Below are 22,923 nucleotides of genomic sequence, written 5' to 3'. Positions count from 1 at the left end.
TTTAAAAACAATGGTTTTTAGGGCATTTTAACTAGCAAATTTGTAATAGTAGGGTTGGTTTAACATCTGGAAAACTTTGTCAGACACTTGTAAACACAGACAATTCTATTTATGTAAAGCCCGATGACCAGCTTGTTTATGTAATCTCTGTTGGCCAGATGAAATACCAAGATGAGCCAGGAGCAAAGAGGAGAGTTTGCCAAGTTCCTTGCATCCTAGTTTGACAGAGGTTAAATTGGCAGTAAATGGTTTCATTAATTGAAATGGTCTCAGCTGCCTTACATATTCTCTTGTGTAGCAGGTGCATGTCTGTGTGTTAGTCTGTGCAGTGAATCAGATGAAGGAGCTCATGTGGAATGAGAGAAATGTTTTCTTTTTCCTTGTTTTTTTCATGTAGATCACACCCTGTCCTGCATTATTACCATCCACACAATCACTTTTGTAGACAAAACAAAAGGGAACATGACCAGTTCTCTGGAGCTTTGCTGATATATGTCACTCTGCAGAGTGTTCACTAATAATTTGGTTTATTAGTGAAGCATATACTGTTAAAAGGTAATGCAAGCTGCCTGAGATCATGTGCAAAAAGTAAAAGTAATTTTAAGGCTGTGTTTGGAATACTGCATTGAAGCGAGTGTTTGATTTCAGCCTTGGACAAAGAACTGATGTTGGTAGATGTCTTTGGCAGCAGTATTTTTTCACCAGTATGAAAGAAACCATTAGCATTGTTACGGATTACTTCTTTACTTTCTGTTTTTCTATTCAGGATTTCCACAGACTATAAAAAGAATTCCTGTTTTAGAGGGAGATATTCAAGTGAGCAGATCTCTTCATTGTTCATGACAAATCATTCACTTCTATAGTAAAGATTAGATATTTTAAATGTGGGTTAAAAATCAAAGTTAAAAAATACTGAGGAATATAAGCCAGATTTGTAAATAAGTATTTATGTACAAGAACAGTCATCTGCTTTTATGTTAACTCTTTGTCAGAACAGGTATGTCCCTCCTTTTCTCCTTCCCTTTCTTGATTTTCTGCCAACCTTCAGTTCTCCAAAAGTGTAGGAGACAAGGTCTTAAATTATAGATGCTTGCCTCATTTTAAGATCTCTTAATAGTTTGAAATCTTAGGATTAATTTTTGATTTGTAGGCACATAATGCTCTTTACAGCATGACTTCTTGTATTCATGTTGCCAGAGACTTTTGGACGCACACAAAATAAATTTCATAAGATGAGTACAGAGGTAAATAATACACTTTTGTAGTGCTTTCATCATCACTTTAAAGAATGGTTGGTTTGCATTTACATTAGAGATTTCAAAGTAAAAAAATCATGATTTACCAAACCTGCAATATTAATTTGGTGTTCAGAGGAATTTTTTTTGTGCATCAGATATGCATTTTTAACTTTTTGTTCGTAGTCAGTTTCAACTATAGAAATAAAAACCACTAATACTTACTGCAGAAACACTTGTTACAAAGGACTTGTTAATTGAGTCAAGGTTTGTTTGTTTGCTTGCTTTAACAGCTATCATTTGTAGCAAATGAGAGTATTTGCAATGCACTTTGTCTCTGAACATTTGTTTGCTTTCCCAGCTTTTTCTGAAGAACTGGCTTTTCTGAATAGTAGTGCCAAACTTTTAAAAGTGTCCTCTTGAATTAAATGTACAAGTCTCTGTAATTGCTTTACAGCTTTATTTGCATTTAGTATATGAAAATGTTTTAGCAAATATGGGGATATACAGTGATTCATTGCATCCTTTTAGTGTCTGGAGTACAAAACAAGCATCTCTTACCTTAAGATTTGTTTGTACAAAGGTATGTGTGCTTCGTGAGACTGCAATCTCAGGTGCAATTTCTCCCTTTCTCGTGAATTCTGTCTTTCTCTGCAAACCGAGGCTTACGTTCACCAGGAAGAATTTTCCTGAAAAAAAGGAAGCTGTTAAAAAAATAAGAACTGAGGAAGATTAGAGCCCAGAGTTCCTACTTTATTGTATCTGCAGGCAGTTAGGCAAAATTTAGACACAGTGTAGATCTCCATCCAAGCCTAAAAAGGCAATTGAACCACTTGCCCATAGCTAATGGGACAGCTGGGTATTTCTGAGAGCATCACCACCAGGAGCTGTGTCTGATGTTACTGATATGGCATTTCAGTTCCCAGATACAGGGAACATGCAATGTATTAGATGAAGCAGTTTGAATCTCTTCAGGTACCTCAGAGTCAAATCACTTCATCAGTCATTGCTGACAGTCTTAAAGCTAAAAATCTTTAGGGTTTGAAGGGATCTTGGGAAGTCTCCAGTCCAAGTCTTGCAAGACAAAGCAGGGTACCTGTAGCAAATTGCTCAGGACTGTAGCCAGTTGGGTTTTTATTATCACGATGGATAGAAATACGTCTCCATCATCTTTAGCCCATCAGGAATTTATACACATTGGCAAGATACCTCCTGAGCATCCTATTCTCCTGGCTGAACATTTCCAGCACTTTCAGCTTCTTATGTGTCAGATGCTCCAGACCTTTAATCATATGTTTAATTTTGTTGAAGTCTTTCCAGTATATTGTTCTCATACTGAGAAGGCCAGAACTAGACACAGCATGCTAGCTGTGGTCTCACCAGGGCTGAGCAGAGGAGAATTAGAGAATATGCTTAGTTGGAAGGGACCCACGAGTCTGACTCCTGTCCCTGAACAGGACACCCCAAGAGTCACACCATGTGCTTGAGAGTATTGTCCAAATGCTTCTTGAGGTCTGTCAGATTTAATGCTGTGACCATTTTCCTGCAGAGCCTGTTCAAGTGCCCAGCCACCCTGAGATGTGAAGAACTTCTTCCTAATGTCCAAACCAAGCCCCCACTGATACAACTTCAGGCCAGTCCCTCGGGTCCTGTCACTGGTCACGACAGAGTAGAGATCAGTGCCTTGCTGTCCTTGTCCCTTCGTGAGGAAGTTGTAATTGCAATGAGGTTTCCCCTTAGTCTTGTCCCGGCTGAACAAGCCAAGTGACCTCAGCAACTCCTTGTGTGAGTTCTCCTCTAGTTCATTCACTATCTTTGCAGCTCTCCTCAGGGTGCTGTCCTTCAACCTGCTGGCAGTGCGTCCGGGGGTTGCCATGGGCCTTTGCTGCAAGGGCACAGGGATGGCTTATGTTCGACTTGATGTCCACCAGGACACCCAGGTTCTTTTCTGCACAGCAGCTTTCCACAGCATGTACTCCTGCTTGCTCCTGCTTGGGATTATTCATCCCCAGACTCAGGGGCAGGACTTCACATTTTCCTTTTTTTTTTTTTTTTTTGACTTCATGGGGTCTCTGTAAGCTCATTTTCCAGCCTGTCTGTGTCTGTCTAGATGGCAACACAGCCACCTGTTGTATCGTTAACCTCTCATCCAAGTTGTTTGTAGTGTGCCAACTTGCTCAGGCTGTACTTTGTCTCATAATTCAGGTCACTAATGAAGTCATTAAACAGTACCGGCCCCTGTGTCGGTCCCTGCAAAGTGGCTGGCATCCAGCTGGACTTAGTGCTTCTGCTCATAACCCTTTGGACTTGGTAATCACTTCATCTCACAGTCTGCTTATCTGGCCTCTATTTCCATATACATACAATGTGTGGGAAGGTGTTGAAAGCTTTGCTGACATCTAGAAAGCATCATCTGCTGTGCCGTTATTCACCAAGTCGTCTCATCATAGAAGGCTCTCAGGTCAGGCATGGTTTCCCCTTTGTACATCCATGCTGATTTCACCTTACTGTCCTTGAGGGTTTGTTCCGTTTCCTACTCAGAGACTGAGCTAAGGAGTATCCTGTAGTTCCCTGGATAATCCTTCTGGAAGAAGGGAATAACATTTACTTCATTTTAGTCCTCAGAAATTTCCCCCTGCTTCCATGACCTTTCAAAGATAGCCTACCCTTAAGTAAACTTTAAAAATCGCATTGGTAACATTTTAAATTGTTTCTCTGCCCTTTTAGAGGTAAAATTAGCTTTCTGTTTCACAGCTGTGAATCACTAATTTTCAGATGCTGTCATCAATGATAAAAATAGTTATCAGTGTTAAACCAGCAATTTTGCCAAATTTATGGGTTTCTTTAAGTAGTTCCCATGATTTGTTGAATTTTGTTCTTCTGCTTATCTTAGGGATTAGATGTAGCACATATGGCAGAAATGAAAAATGCTTCATAAAATAAAATGTACTTCCAGATCAAGTTTTTTTTTTCTATAATACAAATCTTTTTTAAAATTCTATTTTCTGTAGTAAAATAATATTCTTTGTGTCCTAATTTTTAGCCTGTTTATTTACTTACAAAGTCACTGGTGTGCTGATTAGTGAAGGCAGTGTAATGTTTTGTAGAATTTTCAGAGTGGATGGAATTTCTCTTGCATTTTGTTTTGAGAGCTCATTTACTTCTTTGTCTGCATTAAGTGTTGTAAGTGGATAGCATTTCATACTTTGCCTTTTTTTTTTTCTTTTTCTGGTAAAGGCAATTGTCCTTTAACTCCTTAAATGTTCTTTCCTGACTTCTACTGTTATTTGCTGGGGGGTGTTTTGCCTATGACTAAGAAAATAATTGGTTCATGTTCTTACAACATCCTGAAAAATATTTATGGACTTACTCTGTCAAATCTGAGCCCTTGTTTACCAGTTGAAACATGTCCTAATTTTTGTACTTGACAGCTTCAGTTTTTGTTCCCATCTGGAAGGACAGCAGTGGTGATGAGGAATTGAAACAGTTTTGCTCTGCTGCTCTTGGACAAGTTGATGAACAGCTATCAAAGCACACACATGTTTCCATACTAGTTAGTGTTGGAGATGGAATAAGTGCATCCACTTTTATGATGTAATCAGAGGCAGACACTTAAGGCTTCTGAGGTGATATTCAGGAGCAATAACATATAGTAAGTATTATAGCAGTAACAACAGTCCTGATATTGTCTGTACCTGACAACAAAGTAGTGCTGAACTGACAGTGGCATGGGACTGCTCTCGCTGCAGACTTCGTTTTCTGTGGACTGATAAGGTATTTTGGCAGTATAGCTACAAGAAAAATACTAATTAATTTTTCCTTTTTGTTTCTTTTAGGACTCCTCCAGGATGGTTTCAAGCAGGTATAAAAGGTATGAGATCTTTGTACACAACAATTTTATTTACGTTTCTGGCAGAAAAAATGCTGATTAAATGGCTATTTGTAGTTGAAGCCATCATACTGCTACTGTAGATATATACCTTGATATCAGGCAAAGGACCTGAAGGATGCAGCAAGCTTATCCAAAGCCTTCTATAATGCTACTGTTTTAAAATAAATTCCACTAGTGTTTTACTGGGTCTTACTAGGGCAGGGTAGTTTCCTAATCAAATGTCAAACTCGACTATGCATTGCCTAGCAGCCAGTACTTTCATAGTTTAATTTATGAACCACCATATTCCAAAGTTGAATAAAGGAAGATAATTTTGTTGCTCTCCACAATAAAAGTGAAAGATGGTTTTGTCATACTGCTGTCTTCAGTTGTAGAGGTGTTTCTCATATATAGCATGTCCTGTTTGTCTTTGAGTCAGGTATTACCCTGGTCATTACTTGAGCTTTTTAATCAGAGAAATACTTCAAAAGTTCTTGATGCACCTGACCAGTGTGTGAAATTTTTGTGCATGTGGAATTAGTACTGACACAACTATCACAGCTATTAGGAAATGTTACAGTAACACAGGGTCTAAAATATGTCAACTGAAGCAAGACAATTGTGTGAGAATGTTTTTATTTGGTACATGAAGTCATTCCCTTTCAGGTATCTTTTACTTGGGTGAAATATGTAGGTGGTTGATTGGTTGATTCATCTGTGTGTGTATGTATATATATATATATATATATATATATATATATATGGCTGTAGAAGAAAGTGCAAAGAGCATCTACAATTATCTAGCCTTCACTGCTGTATTTTCTACCCCTCAAAATTGTTCACTTGTAGAATCATAGAATGGTTTGGGTTGGAAGAGACCTTAAAGATCATCTAGTCCAGTCCCCCTGCCATAGGCAGGGGCACTTTCCAGTGAACTAGATTGCTTAGAGCCACATCCAGCTTGGCCTTGAACACTTGGAGGGAGGGAACACCCAAAGCTTCTCTGGACGACCTGTTCCAGAGTCTCACCTCCCACACTGTAAAAAAGAATAACCTATCCTGTTAGGCTTTAGCTTTCCTAGCACGGTGTCTTTTATATTTATATTTATATTCCCAGGTTCTTGTAAACCCAGTTGAGTGATGCTTTTTATAGGGTTTTTTTTTAAATCACTTTGTCATTGCAGAATGGGTGGGCTTATTGTCACAAGCTTAATAACTATGTAATTTCATGATTCATTTCTTATTAATCAAGCACATTTTAGTTCAGTCTTCACTTCCTCTTCAGTCCCGGTGCGGAATTTTATTGCTGTTTGTATCTGCAAATACTTAGTGGTGTGTGTCATACTTTTGTGGCTTTTCATAAACCTTATCTCTGCTTGCATGCTGTATATACTCGCTTGCAAAAACTTGCTTGTGCGTGGGGGTAATAAATAGAAGTTTGCACAACCACGTTCGTAACTTATTTGAAAATAATCTAATTCTACTGATAGCATTGCAAAAGTAGGAAACGCCAAAGCTAGAAAATGCTAAATAAGACTTGGTTATGCAGTCTCCCCTCAGTCAGCTTTAGTTATTTGTGGGATGTAGAGTCTTTGTCAACTTCATCTGTTAGAGCTGGCATCACATGCAGGAGGAATCTGACTTGCTGCGAGCTGCTGTTCAATATTTTAGGGATGTTGCCATCTATCTTATTTATTGCGTAGTCTTGAACTTCAAGTTGAAAGTGAAGGATTATTTACCACTGTTAACACAGTGCCCAGTGCTCACAAATACTCAGTGGGTTTTATTCTCCTTGAGATATACAATACCCCCTGTGGTTGGAGTTAATAGTATCTATTAATTTTCTGCTGTATTTGAAAATTTCTGCCTCCCTGAACTAATTTTTCCTGTGAGGGTACTTAAGGTATTGCTCCCAGTCATTTTGCTTTCTGGTTTGAATGCTGAAGGCATTGGAACCAGAATTGCTCTGGGCTTGTTTGTTTCTTGCAACATCTGCAGTAGGTGAAGGTCTTACAGAAAGCAGCCTCCTCTACAGTAATTCTTATTCACATCACTCAGATCTCACTGAAGTCCCAAATACAGTAGGAGTCCCTTGGAAAGTCAGTTGGTTAGAGCATGGTGCTAATAACACCAAGGCTGTGGATTCAGTCCCTGAATGGGTCATTCACGTAAGAGTTGGACTCTGTGATCCTTGTGCATCCCTTCCAACTCAAAATGTTCTGTGAATCTGTGAAATGGAAAATGCCATTCTGTGATTGCACCTAGAATTTGAATGTTAATGCCTAAAGGCTGAATTGAGATAATAGGCTGCTTTATGGCTCAAATACATCCAGCTTAATTTGCTTTTAACAGTCTTGGGTGTACTCCCTTAGGTTTTCAAAGCAAACTGAGAGTGAAGCATGTTTCACATAGGAACAAGCACTTTGAGATCCTATTTGAAACTTACTTGCAACAGTAAGTGACCAGTACTTTGTGGGAGGGAGATGGTTGGTAGACTTTGTAGACACATGAGAGCAAAAAGGAAACTATATTTTCCTGAAATGTTGGATTCTGTAATAGATTCTCTTTCCCATTGAAAGATTGAGTTATTTCCCAGAAATATTCAGGTTGCTTTCTTCCATTGTTACTACTGCTTTTTCTCTCTTGCCTTCCCACTCTTCCCCAGTTATTCCTTATCAAACATGGCATCTTGTTCATTTTAGCATTTTTCTTCACTTCACTGGTTTCCATTTCCTAGCGCTGTTAGGCACTCTTTCCTTTCTCTTCCCCATTTCTCTTACATCCTTATATTCAGTCATCGAGGTCCTAGTCTTCTCTTTATTATTTGTCTGATTTTGCGTGTGTGGTTTTTTTCTTGTTTTTGTTTTCTTCCTGTTTTGTCTCCATTATCTGTCCTTTCTGACTTGTAGTCCTGGATTACTGATATCATTCTGGACTTCCAGTACCTTTCCCTTTCCATTTAACTGTTTTCATATTTTATGTTATGATCTTAGAGATTCTTCTACAACTTCAACAATTCTGTGATTCTGCCTCTACACTGAGATACCCATCCTCCTGTATCTGACAAGAGAAAAGAGATTAGAAAGCAGAGAAGATCAGTTACGTGTGTTCTTACAGAATCATTGTTCTCTTGGTGTGTTCCAGGACTTAAGAATTGCAGAGATTTTACACTATGAATTACACTGGCTACGTTAGCCTATATGGATGCAACAATCTGTGACTAAACATTTATATGACATTGCTGGGAAACCTGTTTCACTGAGTGTCCATTGACTGGAAAACATGTTTACAAATGAACTCTGATAGCTTCTGTGTGTTCCTGTGTGCTTAGTGACTTGGACAAACTGAGCCTGTCTCTTTGTACTGTAAAATAAATAAAAGTTTGTGGTGAGGGTCTTAGTCTATAACTGTAGTCTGTCTTCTGAATTTACTTCAGAAATTTTCACACCCCCCCAGAAGTTTGTGGAGGGGTTCCTTTGTAGTTGCATTATTAAGTGCATAAAATATTTTCAAGAGAAAGTGATGGCTTTGTTGTGATCTGGACTGGTACTGTGAGATCTATTAAAAGCACAACCAGAATCTTCAAGGTCATGCTGACATGAAGGCCACAGAACTTGAGGGGGAGTATTTGGGAGCTGTGGTCAGCCATGTGTCCTAGCTGTGAGCTTCATGTCTTTTTAATGTGTCGGTATACTTAAGTTGTAATAGCCCATATCAACTTCCCATTCTTCCATTTTCCTCTCAGGTTTTTTAATGTAATATGGCTCATCTTGGCCATTTCAAACTACTGTTATGAAACTGGTTCTGCTGTTTTTTGCACTGCTTTGTGAATAGATATTTTAAGTACTAAACATATTGCCATTAGTAAGAATGGTTTTCTCATTTAGGTCTGATGGTATCAGCATAGTTGATGTTACCAATCGTTTCTCAAACATGAGAAGGACAAAGTGCATTTTCTTTATTGAAATATTTGAGTCTAATCTACATGTAAACATGAATTATGTTTCTTTTGTAAACTAAAAGGCTTGTTTGCAAGTAACAGTAATGCAAGATATTTATGCAGACATAGAAATATTTTAATAAACACAGAAAGTTTCTTCTGTCAGCTTACTTTAAAGACTGTGTACTAGTTTTTGAACCAGTTTAGTTCCCTTTTTAAAAAAATTGTAAAGCAAACCTTGCAGATTGGAATTTAAAGGTTTTTGTGTGGTTCTTGAATCAGATCAACTGGATTAGTTTACAAAAAGAGCTAGATTAAAATTTCTTCATGGTTCAGCAGTGTATTTGCCTTACAAGTTTGTTTACTAGTGGAAATAAATACAGTACGGTATGGTTTTATGGCTTCCAGTCAAAATGTCAGAGAGGATTTTTGCCCCCTCTTCTACGATAGTACAGCACATTAACATGGAACCCTAGAGGTAGAGACTATTTAGCAGTAATTGTAAAAGACTCCATACTTGAGTTTATCATTCATGTAAGAGTTGAAAAATAAATGGGGAAGTAGAGACCATAAAAGAAGATGCTTCAGAGCACTCATTGGAGGGGCTCTGAAGTTTGAACATTGCTGAAATTGCCTTGCTCAGTGTTTTTAGGTAATTATAAAACTTAAACTATAACAGTTTACTTTCCATCATACTAACCTTGATCTCACTAATTAAGAAAAGCCACAGCCACAAAATACTGTTTCATAATGCTATGCCCAGACTTGCCTGCTTGCCTGTGTTTAGGAGTTTCACAGTGAGGGCTGGCTTTGGAAGAATTGTCTCATCTAGTTTGTTACCTTAGGACCACTGCTTTGCAGATACGAGCATTTCATTTTAGGCACTTAAGGGGCCACTTAAGAAGTTTTTCTTGACTTTTGTAGCTCTTCTTGAGACACTGCTGATGTTATAAGAAGGCATAAACAAGTAGGGTTTATTTCTGCAAAATGTTTTGATGGTCTAAGTTCTGGCCGGAGTTCCTCACTGCCCCTTGGGCCAGTGCTCGTGCCGCTGGGCAAGCTGCTGCTTCAGGGAGCCACTGTGGCTGCAGGTTGATGGCTCCCTCTTGCTTGGCTGCTCGATTGCTGCGTTGTAGTTTGAGTAATTTCCTATTCACCTGAAGGCCAGAGGCAGGAAAACTGGAGGAGCCTAGGGAATGCAGCTGTAGAAAAGGCAAGCCTGCCTTTCTGTAGCTCAGCTCTGAAAGCCACAAATTTGGTTTAAGTGGTCTGAAGTAACAGAAAGCCAAGGTGCCCTGTTTAGAAATAATTGTCCTTTGCTTCTTCCAGAGAAACAGATAGCAGCTGACTGGATTACAGTGTCATAAATAACTAGGAGTTTCCAAATCAGGTACAATTATAAGATTCTGGCATAAAAATAAACCTGTTGTAGTTGAAATACAGCTTGGACAGGGTGATTTTCACTAGGTGAAATGGCAATTTGGACAATGCTTTAGAAAGACATTGAGAGAATCAAAGAAGCATTGGAAGGAGCAAGAGATATTTCACCTTGTTTTTAAACCTGTCCCTATATGAAGAACTGATTTTATTGTAAAAAAAATAAACTAGGAGCATCAAACAAAATTTCTGTTTCTCTGTAAGAGGACTCAAACTGATTTTGCTATATTGTTTTTGTTTTAAGTGTAGCCAGAAAAACACCTTGTAAAATACATTTATATTTGTGTATTTTTATATTATAAGCATAATCTACAGGTATACTTCCATAGACAGTATCTTAGTGGGTTTTTAGGTGTTTCCTCTTAGTAAAGAGACTCCAAGTTCAGTGATACTGTTTTTCTAGTCTTCATTGTGGAAAGAATCCTGGGGGGCATCAGGCACAGCATCGCCAGCCAGGCAAGGGAGGGGATTGTCCCTCTCTGCTCTGCACTGGGGCAGCCTCACCTCGAGTGCTGGGGCAGGTTTGGGTACCACAATATAAAACAGACATTAGGCTAGAGAACATCCAGAAGAGAGCAACAAAGATGGTGAAGAGACTGGAGCAGGAGGCCTTTGAGGAATGGCTGAGGTCACTTGGTGTGTTCAGCCTGGAGAAGGAGAGACTGAGGGGAGGCCTCATTGCAATTACAACTTCTTTATGAGGGAAAGAGGAGGGTCAGGGACAGATATCTTGACACGTGTGATCCATGACAGGACTCAAGGGAGGGGCCTAAAGCTAAGTCAGGAGAGATTTAGGTTGGGTATCAAGAAGTTTCCAGGCAGAGGTTGGTTGGGCAGTGGAATAGGTTTCTCAGGACAACAGTCACAGCACCAAGCCTGTCTTGAGTTCAAGAAGTGTTTGAACAATACTGTCAGGCACATGTGACTCTTGAGGTGTCCAGGGCCAGCAGTTGGACTTAAATGATTCTGATGGGTCCCCTCCAACTCAGCATATTCTGATTTTGTTATTCTTTCTCATTTAACACTCATGAAGTGACATTGCATCTGAAGACTTAGGTTCCATTATTTGTGAAAGATGTTTCTGTTGTGTCATGGGTAGTACTTTTTTGCCATTGCTGTGTACTTGACATTGGTTTTAACAACCAAAATAATGAACCTTTTATCTGTCATATTCCTTATGTTAGGTTTTGGACCGATGCCTCCTTAAATGGTATTTTTTAAAATCCCATTTCCCAGAAGCCTCCTTGATATGTTCTTTGTACTTTCCTACACTGAGAAGGAATGTGTTCAATAGGGTCTGCTGCCCAGTGGAATAGGTGAGGAAATTCAAGTGTGAGTGTCAGGAAAGAAAACCCTGAAAATTAAAGCATTTTCTTTATTAATGAAACCCTGTCCAAGTACTCTTTCTTCTAATCTTTGTGTAGGAGCTTCTGCCAATATTGCTCACTGGAGCTGAGTTTAAATACTCCAGTATGGTGGCAAAAGTATTCATTTTTAAATGATGAAAAGTTGAGACATTTTTTTGTGTGGTGTCTCCTTGAGAGATTAACAGCATGCAAGTACACGTCTTTTAGGAACCTCAATAATCTAGAATTTATAGAGTTAAGTTTAAATATTTGTCTTGTGTTGCAACATGCATATCCGGTCCTAGAAATGTTTTATAAAAAATCTTCTGGATGAAGAATAAACAGTGCTAAATATGGTAATAACGTTCAGCTACAAAATTCCTTACAATTGTGTCAGTGTGTCTTGGAAACTTCACACATACTGGAGCAAAAGAGTATTTATATCCATGAAAAGACATCCCTATGCCAGATCCTGCTTTTGATTTTCACTGTATCCATCTAAATCTGCATGTTGTCAGCAGGGGTTTTCTACAGTTATGAAATGCAAAATTGTTAAATGAACACATTAATCATATACTCTTCTGTGTTTTAAAGGAAATGTTGTAGGGATGCTCATAGTGCTTTTCATTCTTTTCCTAAGTGGTCTAGAAGACCAGTGTATACATACTTCAGCTGTGTGATTTTGCAGAATCACGGGCTGGTTGGTGCTGGAAGGGACCTCTGGGGGAAATCTTGTCTAGTCCCCTGCTCGAGCAGGGCCACCTAGAGCTGATTATTGAGGACCATCTTCAGGTGGCTTTTGAATATCTCAGTTTTTTTGTTCTGTCTTGGCAGTTTGTCTGTATATTTTAAGTCTAAGAAGTGTAATTTTGGTGAATTGGAGAGGGAGAGTCTCTTTGCCTGCTCTCGGGGCACTCTGTTCTGTTGTTCTTAGTTATTCATTAGAATCCTCATTGAAGGTGAGTAACATTACTGTTAGGAAGAAAATGTCTATGGGAAGGACACTGTTAGTTTTGTGACTGAAAATGCTTGACTTGTCATACATATTTTTAAATTAGTACTGATTTTGTACATGCCAGTAGTAATGTAGAATCTGCATGCTTTTTAAAAAAACTAGCTGATGTGCACTTGCAGTGCCTATCTGTTCGTTCCATGACTGATTTTTAATAAATAGACACGTTATCTAGACCAAGTGGTCCCTAGGGAGTGAGCGTCAGACAGCGGAGCTCTGACAAACTCCTCTGTACCAGAGTTCTGAAGTAAAATATCTGGAGATGGCATAAAATTGGTTTGTTGGGTCACATCACTTTCTCACTTCAGTTTACTTTCCGTTCCCTTACAGGCCAAATCAATAGTTCCTGAAAAGTTAGTCAATATTCTTCTTATGTTTTGGACCTCTACTTGTTTTTTCATCGCTTATGTTTTTGAGTTAAAAAGATTCTTGCTCTGTAGTGGCACTTTAGTTCTTGAAATAAAGTCATTTAGCTTGGTTTTTAATATGCATAGTTAATGAAACTTGAAAAATAGGACAAGTACATGTTTATAGTGTATTACCCATGTGATGAAAGCTGCATTATCCAAGTATTTGAATCCCCGAGGCAGTGAATTTAGTGAGTTCTCAGCCACACGAGAGCTGTGGAATATGTTCTCTGCAGTTTATTAGACTGACCTACTGACTGCTTTGGAAAGCACTTCTGTGATTGCTGTCATTCCCATTTTGTTAAATGTGTAAATGGGTGTCTGCTTTGCTCTGCCCCTCACAGTACAGCTAATGCACCAGAAGATGATGCTCCAAATAGATATTCCCGACCAGAGAGGACAGCTTACGGCAGATACAGCAGAGATGCAAATTCTTCTGGCAGTTCTCTACCAAGTAACACTTTGGAAAAGAGGATTGAAGAACTTGAAAGGGTAAGTACCAACTAACCTTTCTATGGCATACATCTGAAATAAAGTGCTTTTGAAGCTCCGTGGGGAAATTTGCAGGTGAAATACATAGAAGTTATGCAAAATGCTTGAAGTACAGATAGTTATGTCTACGAAAATATTTAAAGAGTCAGACTGACTGAGAAGAATGTGAACTTTCAATCACAGATGTTTAGTTTTCATTTGGTATATAAGTGAGAAATAGTTAAGGCAAAGATAATACACTTAGAGAGCCAGCAGTGCTCTATGTGCTTCTCCTATGTACCTTGTGACACCCCAACACAGAGCAAATATCTTGGGGGAAGAAGGAGCTCACTGGTTTTTCACAAGGTTACAAACTGGTTTCTGATCTACTTGTTGGTTTGGTTTTTTAGTATACCAAAGTATTGTAAAATTTAATTGCAATCTAGTTCTTTGTTAGAGCTGTAAACATTCAAAACACATATTTAAAATGGTTTGCATTGTTTCACACTGATTTAATAAAAACAGTTTTGGGAGAATGTAATAATGTTAAAGCTGAGCTTTTTGCTTAAGCCAGTATTTTGCTAAATAATTTCATCTGTCTAATATATTACTGGCTTCTCTGTCTTCCTCTGAAGTGGATTTTTTCTGGGCAACTTCACAAATATTCTTGAATCACATGGGTGAAAGTTAATAAGTTAACACAATTTGAATAGGTTTTTTTTTGGAAAGGGGGAAAATTACATGTATTTTGTAGAAATTGCTATTTTAGATTTAAGACTTGAGGAACCTTCGTTTGAGTAAAGTACACCATAATCCTCCCTACTAAATCATCATCTTTCTTTGAAAGAATGAAATACTTTAATTGCCAGTAAAAAAAAATAGAAGATTATTTAAGCACCTTCTTTCCTAATGAACATTTTCATTCTTTCTCACATTCAGGCCCACAGATTTAAAAGTGAGTCTTCATTTCTTGGTAATGGTAATATAAAAAACAAACAACAGAAAATCCAACCAACAATAATTTGGGAGCTGATACTTTGCATTTACTTCTTCTGTTTTGAGCCCCTGTCCAATTCTGTGTTCAAGCTTAAGTTATATCCAAATTAAAACATTATCACTTGAATCAGACACCAAACAGATTTGCTGTTGTAAAATATTCTTAGATGTGATTCTTTAGCTCATTGAAATGTAAAAGGGCTTGAAGATGTGGATTTGACTTGCTGTAGGGAAGGAATTACAGATAAGTGCGTGTGTGTGTTCTTCTTTCTTTGTTTTAGATGATGTTAGCTTAAAACTGTCTCTTAAAACAAGAATTTACATTTTTAACTTCATTCTGTATTCTGGTTATAGGAACTTGCAAAAGAAAGACAGGAAAATGCAAGATTAATGAAGATGGCACAGGAGAAAGAGGAACTAATTGGAAAGCTGAAAGAAGAAATTGATTTATTAAACAGAGTAAGCAAATACTTTCTTATGTGGCTGTATAAAGAGGGAATAAGTGTCTACATTCTCTGTTGTATTCTTCAGGCACCACATTCATTGGGCAAGGTCAGAAAAGAATTAATTGAGGTTTTTTTTGTATTTGTGTAGCTTTTCAAGAGGTATGTCAGTAAGTTGTATTTTCTTTCTAAGGTGACTTGTATTTGTCATCATTAACTTCCCTAAGTCTGGTCAATTCCTTGTTGTTCTAAGTGTTTATAAAGCAAGATTATAAAACCAAAAGCTCTTTATATTTTGACAGATATTCTCATACTCTTTATTGCTGATCCCAAGTAAAGGCAGAATAAGACAGAGGGCAGGAGACATGAGGTAACATCACCAGGCAAGGTGTGAAGGCAGGTGAAAAGGGGTAGAAGAGTGAGACATGCTTGGAAATGGGACAGGATGAGAAGTTTTAAAGTTGATTTAAAAAAAGTTGCACCAGTTTTAAGGTCAAACAGGAATTCTTTCATAGGGTGCATTACTGACCTCATCCTGCACTTCCTGGCTGAGGTGTGGAGTCCTGATGTACTAGAGATACATGCCTCTCTTCTAGTCCAGTGCAGATAGGGCTCTGTTGAATCCATCAGTGAAGGGAGGCATGAAGAGTTTCAGACCTATGTTTTTCAGCTCTTCCTTAGTAGCAAAGGAGGACAGCATTCAGAAGTTTGCAAACTAACCTAGAAAATTAAAAAAGATGAGATTATTCTGAAACATATATTTTGGCTTTTATATGGAGAGAGTTGGAAGTTGATCTGTAGGATAAATGAGGTGGTGTCAGTTTTAGAGAGATTTATATTTTAACTGAGGCATTGCTCTTCATGCAGTTCTTTCATTCTGCAAAGAGTCTGTCACATCTAAGCTTATTGGCCTTATTGCAGTTAAGGCAGGTGGTGTTCATTCCTTCTGCATAATGGAAGGAAAAGCTATTTTAATACTGTTGGTCACGTCTGACTTCCTGACTCAAAGGTTGGAAAGAACAAATTGAAAGAACTTAAATGACTGAAATCTTGGGGTTTAGGACCACAGCTTTCTAAGAGGTTTGATGTTCCAGAAGCAATGTTAGTTTTTTTGGCTATTCTTGAAGTATGATGTCTTAAATGAAATCCATCAAGTGTCTTAAGTAGAAACTGTCTTTGCACATCCATAGTAAAGTTAGGCACCGTCTGTGCATTGCCTCTGTTCAAAGTACAAGGGCAATTTCTGCTTGTTGTATGGAAGAAAACATAAACTGAATAAAGCAATTTCAAAACAAACTTTGTTTCATATTGACTAAAATTCTACCTTTCTGTGAGATTTACAAAGCCATCTTATTGGTTCTCCCTAGGTAGATACTTTTAAACACAGAAGAGAAGTGATTTTTTTGGTCCATCAGGCCAGCATTTTTCATACCTTTAATATTGTCTGTTTGCTCAATAGAGTACAAGTTATTTATGTCTGCATCTCTTAGGCTACTCTTAACGATGAATTAGTTGCCTTTTGATTTTATGACCAGCATAGCTATTTGTCTTCTTGAACTCATGTCTCAAGTGATGCTTCCATTAACACAGATGCAGTTTTATTTTCCTGTTTATTAACTCTTGAATTTGATTGCTTCTATATTGGCTATCCATGTGGATTCAGAAAGAGAAAATGTTAAAAAAATTAAGAAAAGCTGCAGAAATATCACATGGTTCTCATGATAGAAGGTTATGGAAATTAATATGTCAGTTGTATTTGCTTCAGGTTTATTATCATAACTGAGAACATGAAAGCCAGCACTTGTACATCCATCTGATGGAGTGTCCCTCTGTAGGCCTAGCACCAGTATTGGATGCTTTTCATGGAAGAACAGCTGCGATCTTCAGCCTTCTGTTCAGATAAAAGGATGTCATGAGGACTGAACTTTATTTAGTGAGTCTGTGCAGAGGTTGTCTTAAAAGAGTTTGCTGGTAGGCAGCCTAAATAGGGGTCTCTAAATTTGACCATCTACACATGCATGGTTTTCCTCCAGCTTTTCTGTTCATCAAAATATACAGTTATTGGATGTTAACATGTGCAGGTATGGGAAGAATACCACATCAGATAGCCTAGATAACTTCCTAAAAGGCCATTTTATTGCCTATCTTTCTGACTGCTCAGTCCATATTCAGCAAAATGCTCTTTCTAGAAGTTTTAGTCAGTTCATAACCACAGATGCATCCCTGATTGGCAAAGACCTTGTGTTTTTTCCAAGAATCATGAGAACTTCTTGGTAGAATTTTTCTCATTTTAAGTGAGTATATTTGTTTAATGTGACATCATTATTATACTGAGCTCAGTCAGTACATCACAGAGATACTTAAAAGAATATGGGCTGCATTTATATTGAGGAACAGAAAAGGCTTTCTCCCATAAACAGCATTCTGTCATTGCAGTATATTAGACATTAAAAGTATGTCTGCCATGTTCTTTGTAAGAAAGGGGCAATTGCTTCATAAAAACCTTAAATGTCTGAAAGGCACCTCAAAATATTTGAATACTTGGTAGGCAAGGTTCAGCTGTCAATTAGTTTACCCTTAGTCATCTCTGACCTTTCTAAGATGTCAATGTAGTTAAAAGTGTGTTTGGAGAGAGTCTGTCAGTGAGGATTTACAGTCAAATTAATGTCAATTGTGTAGTTATCAGTTCTTTTGGTATGTGAAGTTCAAGTTTTCCTGCTATTGCATATTTTTTTGCTAATAAGCATAAATTAGTGTTGTAATTTTGAATAAGAAACTTTAAATTTCAGAGTGGCAGAATCCCCTCCATCTCTCAAACCATTGTTTCTGTAGATCCTTAAAGTGCAGCAGTTATTTTTCCTGGCTTATATTCAAGAAACTTTTACATGTAGTAATTTCTGGAATGTTATTTTTGCAGCATAAACATTTCACAAAGTTTTAATATTTTATTTTGAGTCAATTATACTAGAATTTTAAACAGGAGGTTTTTAGGTAAGTTTTAATTGAGATATCCGATGGCTTGATCAACAAGTTTGAACATTATAATACAAGTTTTATGTTTACTAAACTAAAAAGAAATAATTTTATTGAAAATGTGGTGTCCCTTTCGTCTGTCTGATTATTAATCTAAATTGAACAAAAGAGATTATAAAGTGTATTTGTTTGTACTTAATTGTATTTATAGCATCTATCCACCAAAACTTACCCTGTGTATTTAAGTCACTCATGTCTGTTATGCTGGAATGGCCAAATGCTTTTCCTGGAATTGATTCATACTGTGATGCAGCTTTACTTCTGTAAGGCAAAGAGAAATTTCTGCTAGTGATTTCTTGATTCCACTCTAGAAAACAATAAAGGGATTGCAAAATATTGAGGAGTGGATTTTAGCTTGGCAAACTGAAGAGGCTTTTAAAAATCATTATACCAGTTGAGCAGATGATCTCTATTGTGCACTACTGGAATGACCTCACTGAGAAAGAAATAATAACCTGGGCTTTGTATTTCAAACACTGCATAACAACTTAAAGGGCCAAGAGAGAGAAAATCTTCTCTTTACTACTTAAGGCAAGAGGACAGTTTGGCAGACTTGAATCAAAAAAACACATAGGATCTCCAGTGAGAATTCTGGTTCGTTTTCCTTTGCCCACCTTTCATTTTTTCTCCTTAAAATCCTGTCCTTGACATCACTCTTCTGTTTCTTCATTCTTTTCTAGTTCACATTGTTTCTTGCATGAGATTTTTGTACACCAAAATTACATTTATTGAAGTAATGTTTGTATTAAGCAGTCATTATTACTGATTTTCACTTTAAAGGCTTGAAAAAACTTGTTAGGAGTGAGGAAGTGAAATGGGAACTGGACAAAAATGGTAATTGGTGGAAAAGACACAAACATTTGTGTTTGTCAAACACATTTCCAAAGACTGTGGAAGCAGTCTATTTTGAGCACCCATTACTACTCTGTGCACGCTGTCTGTTCGTCCAGTGGCACTCCGTACAGAGTTTATAATTCTTTTCCACAGAAAAAAAAGTGAACTGGCATGTCTTTCTTTTTCTGAAAATTTTGATACTAAATACACGAAACAGGTCTTCTTGCAGTAATAATCAGTGATGTGTATACATGAGAACCATAGTTGCAGACAAGCAATCGGGGAAGCGGGAACAGGAGCTGATTAATACACTCTCTGTATATGCCAGAAAAATAATCACCCCCATTCTATTTTGGTTTCTTTATGCATTAATTCCTGCTGTAGCTTTGATTTGAACATGTTTCTATTTAGGGTGCTTAAGAATATGATATTAATGTTTTGTAATTATAGTGACACTTTGAAACAGGCTGGTTTAACAGTTCTCAGGGTACCTACTGTGACACTAATTCTTCCCTATCCCAGCTTCCTCATTTCAGACCTAAGATAGTAAATTTCTTCTGCTACTAATTGAGAGTTTGTATTTCCATCCTGAGAAGTGCTTGTTTTTCTTTTTTCTTGTACAGGATCTAGATGATATAGAAGACGAAAATGAACAATTGAAGCAAGAAAACAAAACCCTCTTAAAAGTTGTTGGACAGCTGACAAGGTAGAAGATTCAGACGTCAATGAGGAAAGATTTAAAAAACTACTGATTGAACACTAAGGTCAATATAGTAATATTTCCGTGTTTGCAGTATCTTATAATAACTGTCTTTGTATTTATTGTTAGGAAACCAGATGAATGTTTATTTTCTTAGTGCTTTCTCCTTTGTTCAATGAAATGGCATAAAATTTGGGGTGTATTTTTAGCTTCCTTTTCACATAAGCATGATTAAAATTTTCAACATGTTTCAAAATTTTAAGTTAAAAAATATTTGGATTTTGTATCTTCAGATTACTGCTGCATAAATTACAGTGATCTAAAATTCATAGCATCAAGATCATTTTCAGTCCATGTGGGTGTATATTTTTGAAATGAATGGAAGCAATACATATGAGCTTTGTTTACACAGATTCAAAATATGTATTTTGGGAAATGCTTCCTTTTTTTGTTCAAATAGCTGTAAAGTGGATGCCTTATTACTGATGTATAACGTTTTGCAGATTGATGACTTGATCTAGAATTCTTGTATGTTGAGGTTTTTTACTGTGTCTGAAAGATTGACAATTATAGAGAGTAGCAATTATTTTTTTCTGTGTTTAACAGTATTCTGTCAGAAGGGGAAGGTTTTACTAAAAAACTACAAAACAAACAAATGCAAAACACCACAAAGCCAAATAAATCACCTCTCATATCAGCATTAATAAGTTCTTAGAATCACATTGAAGTTGTGCACTGTAGTTTATTTTATGGCTTTTGCTTTAGCAATGAAATGCAAGTTTGCAATCAAGACAGTTAGTTTGCTGTGTTGAGAATTCAAACAAAGCCTGGAGCTTTCATTTTAGCAAAGACACTTCTTGTTGTCATCCTAAAATTTGTAGTGATCATAACCCATACAAGTTCTTGGATTATTTTTTTAAGCTGAGTGAAATTTTTCTTGTACATGATGAAGTAGAGGGGCATACTAGTGATTTGTGCCTTTTTGAAACATCTAATGGTATACAAACCCCATTTTTATCCTTGATTTTAAACTAACAAGTTGTTTAAAAAGTGCCTGGTTAGATGTTTCAATCCAGTTATGACTGTGTGTGGATTCTTCTATAACATGATAGCTGACAAAATTTTCCTTAGACTTTAAATACAGACCTCAGTTAATATTTAGACTAAAAATTATTTGTACTTTATTTCATCTTAATACAGCATATTTTTCATTCCTGGTCAGATTAAATGTCCATACCCTTTGAGGAAAGACACTAAAAATTAAAACATTTCAAAAAGTCCAAGCTTTTTACGGACAATTTTGATGTCAGAAAGTTACACACATATACTTTTTTTCCTTAAAAACTTAAAAGCAACTTTAATATAACAATATACCAGTATTGTTATATTTATATATATATGTGAAATATAGATGACAATTGCCTTTTCAGATTTGCCAATTGTTTTCATAAAGTGCATTTAATGACAGTGTTTCTTAAATTTAAAATTCCAGCTATTATTGTTACATTTTGCATTGTTTTTGATGTAGGATAGATTATTTCGCATTTGTGCATTCTGATGAGGAAATCTTTTCAAAGCTTTCAAGTGTTTTTCAAGACACTTTCAGTCCAGGATGCCTCAGTGTTTCCCTTCACAGTGGATGAGATTCCATGGAACACCATTTAAAACCTTTTCTCAGGGGGTTGAATGGTATAGGGGGTTTGTATAAGCCCTTTGAATTACAGTGTACACCCATGAGTATTGCTTGTAATATTATTGAAACAGTAAGAGGTCCCTTAATTTATAAGTTCCATGAAATTGAACATTTAAAGACATAATAAAGTCAGCTGAGATGTATGCCTTTTGAATAAATATGAAACTTTCTCTGGAAGAACATCTGATTTCCTTCTCTGTGTGCTAGGTAGGGAACCCATGTGCTGCATGGGGTGTCAGACATGTTGGAGCATTATTAAGTGCCTAATATTAAGCATACTGCAGTACACGCAGATAACAATATGAAGTAGCAAATGAGATGTTTCATAAGATGTGTTTCATGTACATTTTAAACCAAAGAAAAACAGCAACAAAGAGCATAAACAAGAGTTACTTGTCTTCATATTACCTCTTCTTGGCGGTGGTAATGCCGGAATTAGAGATTTTTTTAAACTTGTACATAAAACTGACAGAAGTATTTGGCAGAATTTCTGGATTTCTAATGTAACTGTTCTTGTTCAGGGCTAGTTGTGATTTTTCTGCTCTGGAAAACTTGTAGTAGTTGAGTTTTCCTCTGAAAACAGTCTCATAATCATAATGCAGAGTGATTTTTAGAAGATACCCGTTTTATGTTTTAAAAAAATTTAAACATCGTTAACCTATGAGTAACTGAATATCCATTTTAGTTTTGAACATTGACTAGTTGTGGTGATACTTGTTATCAGATTATAAAAATGATTTTGAGATTCTTCTACTGCAGGTGAAAGATACATGTTTTATAATAAAGATTGTTTGCCTTTGTTCAAATAAAACAAAATTCTTTTTAATCCAGGCTGAGTACTTGCTGTCTTTAAAGGAGAATTAATACTGTCTCTCTAAAATTCTAACTGGATTTGTCCTCTGTGGTGTGAAGTTCCCAATCTGAGCTGCTAAAATGAGTGAATTGCATTCACATTGGAGTTTTCAAGTGTGTATGCATATGCAGACACACAAGAGAGAAAGCTGGATATTTACACTATACTTTTTTGCTTCAGGTAATAGTGAGTATCCTTCCATCAATTAGATAGCAGTGATCTTTTCTCCTACTTCAAAGCAGAAGTATAAACCTTCTCAGGAAAAGCAATAATGTCACAGTGCTGTTTGTAGAGAAGGTGAATGGGTTTAACTTCTAAAGCTCTGTGAAAGCAAGTGTTCTCTTCTCCCGCACAAGCAGAATCGTTTAGGGCAAGCTCCTTTTCACTCATAGCTGCACACTGCACATAAAGAGAACAAGTGGATAATCAGCAGTTATCAGGGAGATGATAACTATATCACATTTTATCATAAAGCTTGTGATGTTGTTGTTTTAAAAGAATGCAAACATAAATACCATAAGCAACCATGCATTCAACACCATGGTTACTTTATGGATGAGACATTATCCATTAAGAGCATTTGCACTTAGTAAATTTTAAATCTTAGGTGAATTTGGGTAAGTGCATTTGCACTTAGTAAATTTTAAATCTT

General features: G+C 36.9%; 1 protein-coding gene across 1 annotated transcript in view; it reads left to right on the top strand.

Annotated features, from left to right (window-relative positions):
- PAWR (pro-apoptotic WT1 regulator) overlaps positions 1-22,244 on the top strand; it is a 72,739-nt gene extending 50,495 nt beyond the window's left edge. Inside the window, exons 4-7 of the mRNA XM_038154212.1 lie at positions 5,072-5,106; positions 13,593-13,740; positions 15,070-15,174; positions 19,649-22,244. Coding sequence (XP_038010140.1) covers positions 5,072-5,106; positions 13,593-13,740; positions 15,070-15,174; positions 19,649-19,735 — 375 coding nt within the window. The 3' untranslated portion in view covers positions 19,736-22,244. The remainder of the gene's footprint in view (positions 1-5,071; positions 5,107-13,592; positions 13,741-15,069; positions 15,175-19,648) is intronic.
- Positions 22,245-22,923: the final 679 nt, after the last annotated feature.

The sequence above is a fragment of the Motacilla alba genome, chromosome 1A, assembly GCF_015832195.1.
Source record: "Motacilla alba alba isolate MOTALB_02 chromosome 1A, Motacilla_alba_V1.0_pri, whole genome shotgun sequence".
NCBI classification, from domain to species: Eukaryota; Metazoa; Chordata; class Aves; order Passeriformes; family Motacillidae; genus Motacilla; species Motacilla alba.
This window is presented reverse-complemented; position numbering and strand designations above follow the sequence as displayed.